This window comes from Vipera berus (assembly GCF_964194415.1).
Source record: "Vipera berus genome assembly, chromosome: 6".
Taxonomy (NCBI): domain Eukaryota; kingdom Metazoa; phylum Chordata; class Lepidosauria; order Squamata; family Viperidae; genus Vipera; species Vipera berus.
In genome coordinates this window covers 15,179,408-15,192,523 of record NC_138208.1, presented here as the reverse complement: position 1 = coordinate 15,192,523, position 13,116 = coordinate 15,179,408, and the positions used below count along the sequence as shown (strand labels likewise).

The following is a 13,116-nucleotide window of genomic DNA, read 5'->3' as shown; positions in this document are numbered from 1 at the left end:
AATCAGGGTTTACAGTATGCAGATTGAGGAACTATCAAGTAATCCTGAAACAATATAACAGAATTTAGTTCCATGTAACTGGTTATAGAGGGACGCGGTGGCTCAGTGGTTTAGAACGCTGAGCTTGTCGATCAGAAGATCGGCAGTTTGGTGGGTCGAATCCCAAGTGCCGCGTAGCAGAGTGAGCGCCTGTTATTCGTCCCAGCTTCTGCCAACCTAGCAGTTCGAAAGCACGTAAAAATGCAAGTAGAAAAATAGGGACCACTACAGTGGGAAGGTAACAGCATTCCATGCGCCTTTGGCGTCTAGTCATGCCGGCCACATGACCACGGAGACGTCCTTGGACAAGCGCTGGCTCTTCGGCTTTGAAACAGAGATGAGCACCGGCCCCTAGAGTTGGAAACAACTAGCACGCATGTGCGGGGGAACCTTTACCTTTTTAACTGGATATAATACCACAATCAGTTCTAATCCCCATCCCCTATTAATTATGAGCAGCAATGCTCAACAATAAAAATGATGTAACAAGTTATATTTTTGGCTTTTATTTTTACCCCAAATTTCTATGTTCCCCATCAATCTGATTTTCTTATTAACACCCTGGCCACACAAATGAAAAGTTACACTTACGTAGCACTTATTTTTGTCCCCATAAAATATTAATCTAACTGCACAGTATTTTAGACACATCAACGCAGAGTTGTTAGATTCAGTCTTCCAATATCTCAGGGGCTGCCACAAAGAAGAGAGAGTCAAGCTATTCTCCAAAGCCCCTGTAGGCAGGACAAGAAACTATGGATGGAAACTAACCAAAGAGAGAAGCAACCTAGAACTAAGGAGAAACTTCCTGACAGGGAGAACAATTAAATCAATGGAACAACCTGTCTCCAGAAGCGGTGAATGCTCCAATGCTGGAAGTTTTTAAGTAGACATCCATTTGTCTGAAATGGTACGGAATTTCCTGCCTGAGCAGGGGGATGGACTAGAAGACCTCCAAGGTCCCTTCCAACTCTGTTGTTCTATTCTATTCTATTCTATAAGATGAAGCAGAAATGACTTTAAATTATAAACGAAGGCAAGGATTTCACATAATTATTGAAGAAAGGGACATCTAGCATTTAAATCTTATACATGCCTGTTCAGAAGTACCCTGAGTTCAGTGCCATCCCAAGTTATAATTTTATATTGATTTATCTAGGAGTAGGATTCAAGGAACTCAGTCAAGCTTAATTCTGGGCCAGACTATTCAGGAGGAACAATCTGTTCTTCTAGAAGTCCCTTTCTCTCTTTTAATTTTAAAAACTGCACAATGTATTAATAATTTGACAAATGAATCACATAAAAACTACAATACAAGCCCTACATAAAGCTGTTTCTCCCAAGCCTGTAAGTGCTGGCAGAGTTGATATATTATGAGCTCCTTTTAGGTAAACAAGGTTATTTCTCAGGACCCAAATGAGACCTTGGAAGTGCATTTTCCATTTAGCTCTCCCGGCCTTTTGAAATAGCCTTCCATCTGAAATTTAAGGGGATCCTACCCTTCTAGCCTTTCAAAAACCACAGTGGCGTAGCGTGGGGGGTGCAGGGGGGACCGGCCGCACCGGGCACAACATCTGGGGGGGGCACGCTCACACTCGCAGCTCTCTGCCCCTGCCTCACTCTCTCTCACTGCAGTGCTGGCCGTGCGAATCCGATCTGAGCCGCCGGGTTAGGGGGCGCAAATTATTTGCCTTGCCCCGGGTGCTGACAACCCACGCTACGCCACTGAAAAACCATGATGACCTGACTCATGACATAAGCATTAGGCTAAAATGGGGGTGGAGTCAGAAGGTTAATAGTTTGGTTGGTCTGAAGCCTGGTGAAAAGTATTGTTCAAAACGAACCTGGCAAACTTGGACACTGGGCAGTTCAGTGGTAAGAAAAGTAAGGACCTGCACTTAGGCATGAAAAACGAAATGCATAGGTATACAATAGGCAGTAACTAATTCAACACTACTGGCTCAACTCTCCCGGAGAGAGGGATTTATGAGCAATGAATGTGCTGCAGCTGCCAAAAAAGCCAATGCAGTCCTAGGCAGTATCAACAAAAGGATAGTGTCCTTTTGAGTATTATCATGAGAAGTGATAATACTGTTTGATATACTGCACTAGTGAAGTCACAGAGAAGAGCAACAAAGATTAAAAGGCGTCTGGAGGCTAAACTATACAAAGAATGGTTAAGGGAACTAAATAGGTCTAGCCTAACAAAGGGACGTGGTGGCTCAGTGGGTTAGGGTGCTGAGCTTGTCAATCAGAAGGTCAGCAGTTTGGCGGGTCGAATCCGGAGTGCCGCATAACAGAGTGAGCGCCTGTTACTCGTCCCAGCTTCTGCCAACCTAGCAGTTCGAAAGCACGTAAAAATGCAAGTAGAAAAATAGGGACCACTACGGTGGGAAGGTAACAGTGTTCCGTGCACCTTTGGTGTCTAGTCATGCCGGCCACATGACTACGGAGACATCCTCGGACAAGCGCTGGCTCTTCGGCTTTGAAACGGAGATGAGCACCGGCCCCTAGAGTTGGAAACGACTAGCATGCATGTGCGGGGGAACCTTTACCTTTTAACAAAGAGAAGAGAGGGTCAACTTATTCTCCAAAGCACCTGAGGGCAGGACAAGAAGTAATGGGCGAAAGCTTGTTAAAAAGAGATTAGACCTAGAACTAAGGAGAAATTTCCTGGTAGTGAGGAAAATCAATGGAACACCTTGCCTCCAGGAGTTGTGGGTACTCCCATTGATGGAGGTTTTCAAGAACAGTCTGCATAACTATTTGTCCAAGATCATATAAGGTCCACTGCCTTGAGCAGGGGTTCAACTAGAAGACTTCCAAGGTCTCTTCCAGCCCTGTGAGTCTATGAAAATCTATTCCACCCACTCCATCCTTGCTTTACCCACTATGTCCCTTGGACACCCAATAAATCATAAATATAACTTCACTTTGGCCTTTAAATGTCTTTCAAGATAATTTCTAACTGAAACATTAAAGGTTCTGTAACTGTTTTAGTGGAGGGATCTCTTGTCCGTGCACACCAGGAACTCTTCCTCTGTTGCATTTCCTATGGCCATAAAAACACAAATATTTCACATAGTTTGGGGGGGGGTTGGCTTGGACCTGCCCTGACAGAGGGCACTATTACTATATTATTTATGTTGTGTTTTGTTTTAATGCATTGCATGTGGTTTCTTGTACACTGCTCAAAGCCAGTGTGAACTGGAATGGAACAGAAATTTTAATAGTGTCATGAATAAATAATTGGAAAAAAAATGTCAGCTTCAAGATGTAGATCAGCTCAATAAATCCACATTAAGACTAAAATGGAACAGAATCATCCACGTCTGACTGTGTTTTACGTTTTCCCTTTATTGTACTCATGTGAATTAGGCGGACATATGCCTAAAATGCTTACAAATACTTTCATTGTTTCATCTTCATTGTTTTAAGCTTAAGCAATATGTTTGCTTGTTGCCTTGGTAAGGGATCTCCCCTCTCTTTAAGGGTCTACACTTTATTCTCTACTTTTCTCATTATTCTCTACGCTTACATAGCTGTAAGGCCTAAGCAACCACACTCACGCGTAGAGTTCAGGCTTACTACTTTGTCATATTCTGCCTACTATAAAGGGATCTCCTCAGACTGGCAGCCTTAGCCTGAGAACAGACAGATAAGGCGCTATGAAGCTTAAGGCGGCGCGGGGGGGTGGTGTTGTCCATTCTGAATCTCTTGTGGCTCTGCAAGGACTCAAAACTAATTTCCTTTCCTGGCTAAGTGTTTCCCAACAACAGCTCGAATCAGAAGTTGATAGGGCTAAATAGCACATAGGATTAAAGACAGAAAATATTCTTCCGAGCATGCCAGGATGCACATGGAGCCCCTGTACAAACACTGTGAACATGTCTTTGCTTAAACCGTAGAGGATGACTGCACAATCCCAGGAAAAGCTGCTTTAAGGAACTGCCTGCAAGTGCTAAGTTAATACTCTGACGTGTTTCCAAATGCCCTTTTATCCCTGAAGTCCAAGTGACATACTGCTATAGAAGTTAACATTGCAACTCTGCCACTTTTTTTATAAATTTCAATAAATTTCAATCTTTTTCTGATTGGGATGCTTTTTTTAAGCACTTCATGTGCCATAAGGCAGAAAAGAATTATTTCAGCAATTAATATTCTACCCTTCAGTTAAAAATTGTCAGAGAGGGAATTGTGCAACACATAGTTTTAAGAGACAGAGGAACAATTAAATCCAGCAGCACCAACATTAATTAAAATTAAGCTTCAGCAAAAGGTTGGAAAGCTTCTATTTCCAACAAGCCTCTATTCTATAATTGGTGCAAGAAACCCTTTTCTCCAGTCACATCCACCCACCATTATTATGCAATGATTCTCAACAGTCAGGTGGAAAAATGGGGGAGTTTGAAAAACTGCAAGAGAAGCTGTAGCCAGCTTACTAGCATGCAGATATGGCAACAAAAGCAATGTTCCTTGAAATACTCAGGGCTTTTTTTGTCATAGAACGCTCAGAACGGAGGTCCGGCACCTTTTTTGGATGGAACCTTGTAGGGTATGCAAGGCGGGTTGTATGACATGTGTGAGTTCCGGCACCTTTTTCTTTTACAAAAAAAGCACTGGAAATACTTATATATATTTCTTCATATGGCACATACAAACTTTGTATAACACCTACCTCAGAGACTCAGGGGCCATTAAAATAATAATACCCACACAAACAAAACTCCCCAAAACAACAAATTGCCAAATTATAACAGTTACCTGAATCCCCCATCAACACTAGATTTTTAATGGAATATGCCCATTTTAACAATCTTAAGAAAGGCTAGCTGGATTGAGGTCACTACAGGACACTGCTTCAGGGCAGACCCTTATTAAGAAGGAGTGCTTTCAGACCCCTCAATTCGCACAGGGTGGGACCGTTACGTTCTTGAGATAAGTGCAGAGAATAAGAGAGATGGTTCTGGAGATACACAGAGGCTGAATCACATAGAGTTAAAAGTTAAGAACAGATCTGATTATACCAGAAATGTAAAAAATGCTTCTGAGACGCAATGGTTAAGATGCTGGAGTGAGACAAAGAAGACCCACATTCAATTAGATGTCTTGAAGCTCACGTGATGACCCTTGAGCCAGTCACTAATTCAGCTGAACCTTTTTCAAGGAATTGTTATTGTAGGAGAAAATCAGGAAAAAAAAGTAATACAGCACCTAAACCCCTCCTGGATGAATGGTGGGATACAAATATAATAAACAAATAAAATATTGACTGTGTGTATTCAGTGCTTTGAGTCTATTATGTGAATTGTCTGGTTTTGGCTTAATCCATTAAATAAACTAAATGGCATGGGCCCAGATTATTTACGGGAGCACCTTTTGCCGGTGTTAACTTCCCATCGTCCTGTGCGCTCCCACAGAGAGGGCCTCCTCAGGGTGTCAGGGAATGTCGACTGGTGGCCCCCAGGGGGAGAGCATTCTCTGTGGGTGCGCCTGCCCTCTGGAACCAGCTTCCTGTTGAGCTCCGGATGGCTCCCGACCTTCGCTCTTTTCACCACGACCTGAAGACTTGGTTATTTGAACTTGCCGGCCTGGACTGGGGGATTGGGGTTTTAGATTTTAAATTCCAAATTTTAAATTTTAGAACATGTTTTATTGCTTGGGCTATTTGGTTTAATTTATTTTAATTCTTGTATATTATGTGCTGTATATTGTGTTTTAATTGCCCTGTACACCGCCCTGAGTCCTTCGGGAGAGGGGCGGTATATAAATCTAATAAAATAAAATAAAATAAATAAATAAATAAATAATAAACTCGGCCACTCTGTTGGTAAACCAACCCTGGTTTATGAGATATGGTGAAACGTGAACCTAGTCAGCTGTGGCTTATTCAATGAAATTTAGGGAGCTCTGTGAACATAAGTCATTTAAAGGAAAAAAAATTACTCAGGATTTTCAACTAATCAACTTCAACTAATCTCAGGGCTACCAAATAAAACACATACAAAATAATCAGAAAGAAGTAAAATGTTTTTAGGTTTGTGAGAGAACCAGCAACAGGGAAAACAAACTTAACAATACTAGCCTTGGGAATGCTTTGCTTTGATGAACCTTCCAATTCACATTTCAAGGTCACATCATAGGAGGCAATATAAGAGCTCATCTATCCACTTTCTTTTCATGACATGGCACAGAGCAAGTTATTTTTAACTGAGGAGTTTGGAACAAGCAAGTCCACTACACTGTAGAACAGCCACTAGAGAGATCTCATTACTTTCACCGTGCTTTGAATGTAAACCTTTATCGTATTAGTACAAATTAGCTGCCTTTGGCTGTTCCAGGTTTAAAGTCCACGTTAGTTCAAATAAAATAAAAGATATTAAGTTTTTACTAAATTGTTATTTGTATATATTCTTCTTCAAACTTGAATTTAGAAAAAAAAAATCATGTTTGGCTCTAATCTCTCTGACAAAGAAGCTCTTCTCTCAAGGTCCAATACAGACTCTCAATATAGATTCATATCTCAGAAAGATGAGAAGAACCATAGTCACGTCTCTTTACATTTGCATTTTTGCCTTTCAGGGAATCTCCAGATTCAATCAGTGTACCGGTAGCAAGAAAGTTAAAATATGCCATTGTCCTCCTAACAACTTTTGCATCATATTCCAAGTTCTTTACAATTATATTTAGATATAAATGAATATATTACTGCATGCATACTGTATGCATGCCTAATTTTTTAGTTTGGTTTGTTTATTCATTTATTTGTGAAATTTATAAAACCACCTCACTTACAATTAGTGAGTACATCAATAATAATTTAAAAAAAACCAAATTAAATCAAAAGATAAATTCATACCCAGTCTGAGTGTATTATACCCCTCTGTAAGAAAATCTCCAGATATAGTGAAATATAATTCCCAATAATATCAACTAATATTGGATGGGCAATGAATTAATGAATTCTTAAGGAAAACAAAATATAGCTAAGCTTAATGTCTAGATGGAGACCAACAAGAAAAACTAAACTAGGAAATATAATTTTAGTTTAACTGATGCAAGGATTTGATTTTATGGCCTCAGGGTGGGTGCACAAAGAGCCATAGGATTTTGGTGGTTTCCATTTTTATAGGCCAAAAGGGAAAATATTCTGCTCTTGAAATATATTTCATAGTTCCAGTGAAAAGATTCATCACTGTTGTTCTTCATAGCACTAAAAGGAAGCCATCTGAAATAGACCAGGAAAACTTTTATCCATCAATTCCAAAGCACTTGTATTACACCCAGCTATCCTGAGAACTAAAGGAATAATGGAAAGAATATTTAATAATCCCCTTCTTCCCCCCCCCAAAAAAAAAAGAATGCTGATGAAAGGTGACAAGGCAAAAATCCTTCCTCCATCTTTGCTTTCCATGCTATAGGCCAGGCATATCAAACTGCCGGCCCGAAGGCCAGACACGTCATGCTGAAACCACGCCCACGCCTTTGCCAGCAATGGGGGAAAGGTCGCGATACTTCGCGCGATGTCACGTGATGTCACAAGTTTGACATGTCTGCTACAGGCCTAGTAAGGTTTTTAATGTGTCTATTTCTTCTGCCACAGGTTCTCCTTCCATTCAGATTGTTCAGGCTCGTTTCTTCAAAATAAGCAACAGCAATAAAACGTGCAAGCATCTTGAAAACTTACAGTGTCTCTCAGTTCATCGTAGCCTGATGTACGAGGTATTTTCATAGGGATTTCATCTCCACATTCAGTATCTGAAGCATTGGGAGACTCTGCTAAGTCCGGGAATTCATCTCTCTTATGTCCTCTGAACCTTATTTTGTCCAGCCTCTTTAGCATGTTCAGCACTGCACCTTTCTGCTTTATCTTAACATGACGGTTGGAGTCCCTGAAGAACACAAAGGGAAGGAGAAGAAAGCATTAGATTATTTTCAGGACATGTAATTAACATAGGTTCTGTACTACATCAATAGCACAACTCTTGGCCGTGCTCAAGAATATCCAAAGCAATCTTACAGTCTAGAGCAGACATGTCAAACTCGTAACTTCATGTGACGTCGTGCAACATATCGCGACTTTTTTCTCCATTGCTGGCAATGGGGTGGGCACGGTTTCGGCATGATGCATCTGGCCCGCGGGCCGGCAGTTTGACATGCCTGGTCTAGAGTGACCTCAGTAAAAACAATGAGAAAAATAACAAGAAAAAATTACCACTTTCTCTTCCCATTTGGACTCAAAGAAGAAAGGTTTTCAAAATTATTCTAAAAGCAAGAAAGGAAGGGGTCAAAAATATTTCAAGGGATGTTATGTCGCGATTGGGGTCACAAGTGACAAGGCTTGTTTTCTGCTCCATACAGTCCTCGCTTCATGTGAGGAGAGCACCCTGTGAAAGGATTCTACCGAACACTTAAAAAGATAGGCAGATTGGACTTCCGGTGGCTCCGTGGCGCCGGAGACAGCCTTCCCGGGCTGCCCGCCGCCCAGCTGTGTGATTTTTCGCCCGAAACAGCGCCGATCAGCTGTTCGGGCGAATTTGAAGCCCCCTCCTCGGGAGAAGAGGAGGGGGTGAGCCCCCAGGTAGGGGTTGAGTTCTCCGGGGCCGCCTGAGCTTGGAGCTTGGGCGGCTGAAGGATCGAACTCCCCCGCAGCCTGGGCTGCTCCCAGCTGGCTAGCGTCTCTGCTCCGCACTTTATGGAGCAGAGCCAGGCGTCTGCGACCATCCCTGCTTGAAGGAGAGACTATGAAAGGAAAAGAGCAGGCAGAGCAGTACAAGAGGGAAAGATGAAGAGATGAAAAGGATTATTTTATTTTACTCTCGAGCTTGATGGACTTTGCTTAAAACTTAAAGTGAAAGTGCGACACAATTGTAAGTAAAAGATGGCGTCTAAACCTCCCCCTAGAACTTTTCGGAGTGCTGGAAATTCTCCGGTGCAACAACAATCATTACTGCAGGCGTTGCATTCTCCAGATGTAGTGACATCGAAGGATCTTGAAAAACATACCCAGTTAATTTTGGAGTCAATGGGTGTTAAATTTGCACAGATGGAGGAGAAATTGGAGAAATTGGAGCAGAGAATGGAAGAAAGGATGGAACAGAAACTTAGAGAGATGAAGGTAGACATTTTGTCCTCAGTGCATAAAATAGCTAAATGTGTGGAGGTGCTGGATGACAAAGTGGAAGAACTGACTCAAAAGAATGCTATATTAGAAGCAAAAGTATTGGAAATTGAAGATTTCAAAGACAAAATGGATAGCGAACTGAGTTTGGCCCAATTTTATCAGATGCAGTTTGCTGTTAGAATTAGAGGCCTAAAAGAGAATATTAAGGAAGATTTAAAGCAGCTGGTTTCTGAGGCTTTTGAGGTGGTATTGAACCATCCAGCATCTGAAATAAAACAAGGCATGGACAAAGTGTTTCGTGTGAACTCGTGGATTGCTAAACAGAGAAAGTTGCCTAGAGATGTGGTGGTTTATTTTGTAAAAAGGGAAATTAGAGATGAAGTTATACAAGCTGCCTATGATACTAAAGTTGTGATTGCTGGTCAAGAAGTTTTGGTTCTAAAAGAAATTCCTCCAAAGATTTTAAAGAGAAGGAAGGACTTTATATTTCTTGTGCAAGAGCTCAAGCAAAGGGATATAAGGTTCAGATGGGAGATCCCAGCTGGGTTGAGCTTCATGTATGAAGGCAAAAGGTACTGTTTGGGTACTGTGAAGCAAGCGCATGATTTTTACAACAATGTCTTAAAAGCAACCCCATCAACACTTTTGGAAGCTGCAGAGGGATCTGGAGAAGGAGAACATCAAGAGGATGAAGATGGACAGATAGACGAGAATGGTACAGGAGGAGATCAAGCTGCAACTCTTTTGGATGATCCTAGAGAACAGAGGGTGACGCGTGCTGCCTTAAAACGCTCAAAAAAGAAAAGAAGATAGGTCTAGTAGAAATCTATGGAACTTCCACAACATACTGATAGTCAAGTGGTAGTTGTGTTTTTAAGAGTTTTGGGATGATATGTATGGTAACAGAATCTTTAATTTGGAATTAATGGACAATTTATTACAGAGGAAGAGGAAGAAAGTTTTGTGGGTTAATGTGGGTTAATTTGTGTAAGAATTATCTATTATAGCCTATTTTGGCTAGAGAGGTTAATAGGGATAGGTGTTTGTGATGTGTAAATGAGAATATGTTTAGGAAATAGTGAATTGTGGAAGAACATAGATGGGAATGACGCTAGTTTTCTTTTATTTTAGTTCTTTATACATATTTAGTATTATTAAGGATTGGTTTACTCTATATAAGCTAGAGAGTGATGGATTTTAGAGTTTATAATTGTTAGTATATGATTGTTTATGATTGCTTTTTAGATATATACCTTGTATTTTGCTCTGGGAAGTCGGGGGGGGGAGGGGGGGAGGAGGGGAAGTAGGGGGGGGAGGCAGGGGAGGGAGGAGGGAGAGGGGGAGGGGGGAGATAGGGGGGAGGTAGGGAGGGGAGGAGGGAGGGGGAAGGGGGGGTTTTTTAAAGGAAAACTGTATTTTAAAACTTTTCAATAAAAAAAAAATAAAAAAAAAAGATAGGCAGATTTATTTTGGATTTGTGTGAGTAACTCAAGAGTCATATATTCCAGATTAGAAACCATATAAATTGAAAGAACAAATAAAGTGACCCTCACCTGTGATATAAGAAATATTGTAATTATACAGTATGTCTTACTACTAAATCCTTGATAATAAAAAAGCCACCATACTTCAGAAACCATGTTTTTTAAAAAAATAATTTGAATTCACATTTTATTTTACCCAATAACTTTCTATAAAAAGATAATACTTTTTGCGCATGAAAGTATCAGACTGCATTCAGATCCAGTCATATTTGCCCAGGTACACTAAATCAAAGGGATATATTAGATTAGCTACTTACATTGATTTCAATAATTCAGTACTAAATAAATCAGTATCAAATCCATGTTCCCTTCCACCAGACACATAATGAAAAAGATTGTTGGGTCAAAGTGTGTGCATTTTATCCAATTAAATATACATTCCACCAAGACAAAATTTTAGTTGACTTAATACAGCAGTTCCCAACCTTTTCTATACCCCGCACCCCTAGAACACTTCTGATATATTCTTGCACCCCTTACAAAAGTTCAAAATAACGGCAACAAATTATGGATATACACTATAATTTTGAAAACCAAGTTTTCACACCCCCTGGAATATTGTCTCACACCCCCAGTTGGGAACCCCTGACTTAATAGAATATGAATATAGGTATATCATTCATTATAAAGATCTGGAAATGTATTGTTTCTAAATGTATGAGCTAAGAAATTCTAGGTTTGGTTCTCAATCAAACCTACTTAGGCAAACTTATCCTTAGCCCCAGCACGGTACAGAGATTAAAGTATTAGTATTGCTAATATTATTAATAGAAGCAGTATTAATAAGCTAGTATCACTGCAAAATTAAAAAATATACCAAAGAAAAATGTAACTATTACTGTCTTATTAATTTACACAAAAGCGCCAAAAAGGGCCAATAGAGAAAAAAATAGCCCAGATATGTTCATTTACCTTTTTTTTCAGATTTATATGCAACAACTTTGGCTTATTGGCATTCCAATAAGATTAAAATAAATTCACAATTATATACCTTACAAATGAAGAGAAATGAGCATAAACCTATCCAGGATCAAAGATGAAATCCTACTGGAATCCATAGGCTTCCATACTGACAGCTACACATCTTGCTGGGATTGAAGTTAAACCTGTTTCTCCCTATTCCAAGACTTATAGTCATGGGAACAAAAGCTTAAATGCATCTGTTATTTGGAGATAACAGCACCATAAGCATATTGATGACACCTCACATGTCCTATAAGATTACTTTTTCATTGGCTTTGTGTGGATAGTAGGATAGAGGAGAGAGTCCACAAAAGAGAAACCACAGACTCAACCATTCGTACCCCCCACTGCCATCATTTGTAACAATCTGCTCAGGAAGGAGAGCCACAGTAAAAGTGTCCTCCATTGACAATCCTTGCAAACGATCCAGAAGGAACTCTTAGGCTATAACAGTGATGGCGAACCTTTTAGAGACCGAGTGCCCAAACTGCAACCCAAACCCCACTTATTTATCGTTGGGTGCCGGATGAGTGTGGCACACTGGGTGGGCGTGGCTGGCATGGGCATGGCCTACTGGGTGGGCGTGGCCAGCTCAACATCACTCATGTCAGGGGCACTTGTGCAGAGCTGGGCAGGACTGGGGTGGATCTGAGGGTCTCCAGCGGAGGGAGGATGGGACCAGGGCGAGCGCTGGGTCATGGTCCACTGGAGGAGCCTTACTGATATTAAAGGGGATGGGGGAAGAGATGATATTAAAGGGGGTGGGGGAAGACATATTAAAGGGGATGGGGGAACACATATTAAAGCGTGTGGGGGAAGACATGATATTAAAGGGGATGGAGGAAAATAGCCGCCTCATGCGTCGTGGCAAATATCCGGTTTTGGTGCGGCGCGGATCTTTGTCTCCAGCTGGAGGCAAACAGCCAGCAAGTGGATGGATCTTTGCCTCTGACCAGAGGCAAAGAACCAGCAAGTGGCGTGGATCTTTGCCTCCTCTCAGCCCCAGCCCTGGTGGCGCGCTCGCCTTCTGCGGCAGAGGGGCCAAGACGGCAGCCGGGCGTGGCTCCAGCAAGGTGGGCGGTGCTTGGGTGCTGACAGGGCGGGGCCACTAGGCAGGTTGCCAGCCAGGAATTGGCGGCCTTTTGGGAGAGCAGAACCCCCATCCCCCCCCCCGTAGCCCAGGTGGACGGCTCCTTCTGACCAGGGACGAGGTGTCACAGCTGGCCTTTGACTCCCACAGCGTGCCATAGGTTCGCCACCACGGGGCTATAACATTAAAGACAGTAGCAGACCATCAATACCACCATACTAGAACATAATGCTCTTGCCCCATGCTTATGACCTCAAACCAAAGTATGATTTGAACTGAAAAAAATCCACAGCTGGGTACATGCTGTGTACCAATTAGAAGAGGAAAATCCTCATATCTGCAATCTTAGAAATTGC

General features: G+C 41.5%; 1 protein-coding gene across 2 annotated transcripts in view; it reads right to left on the bottom strand.

Moving 5' to 3' along the window:
• Nucleotides 1-13,116, bottom strand: part of GRAMD4 (GRAM domain containing 4) — a 204,639-nt gene that overhangs the window by 155,445 nt on the left and 36,078 nt on the right. For both annotated transcript variants that reach the window (XM_081330928.1, XM_081330927.1), the window contains exon 2: nt 7,727-7,931. In XM_081330928.1, the coding sequence (XP_081187054.1) occupies nt 7,727-7,931 (205 nt within the window). The remainder of the gene's footprint in view (nt 1-7,726; nt 7,932-13,116) is intronic.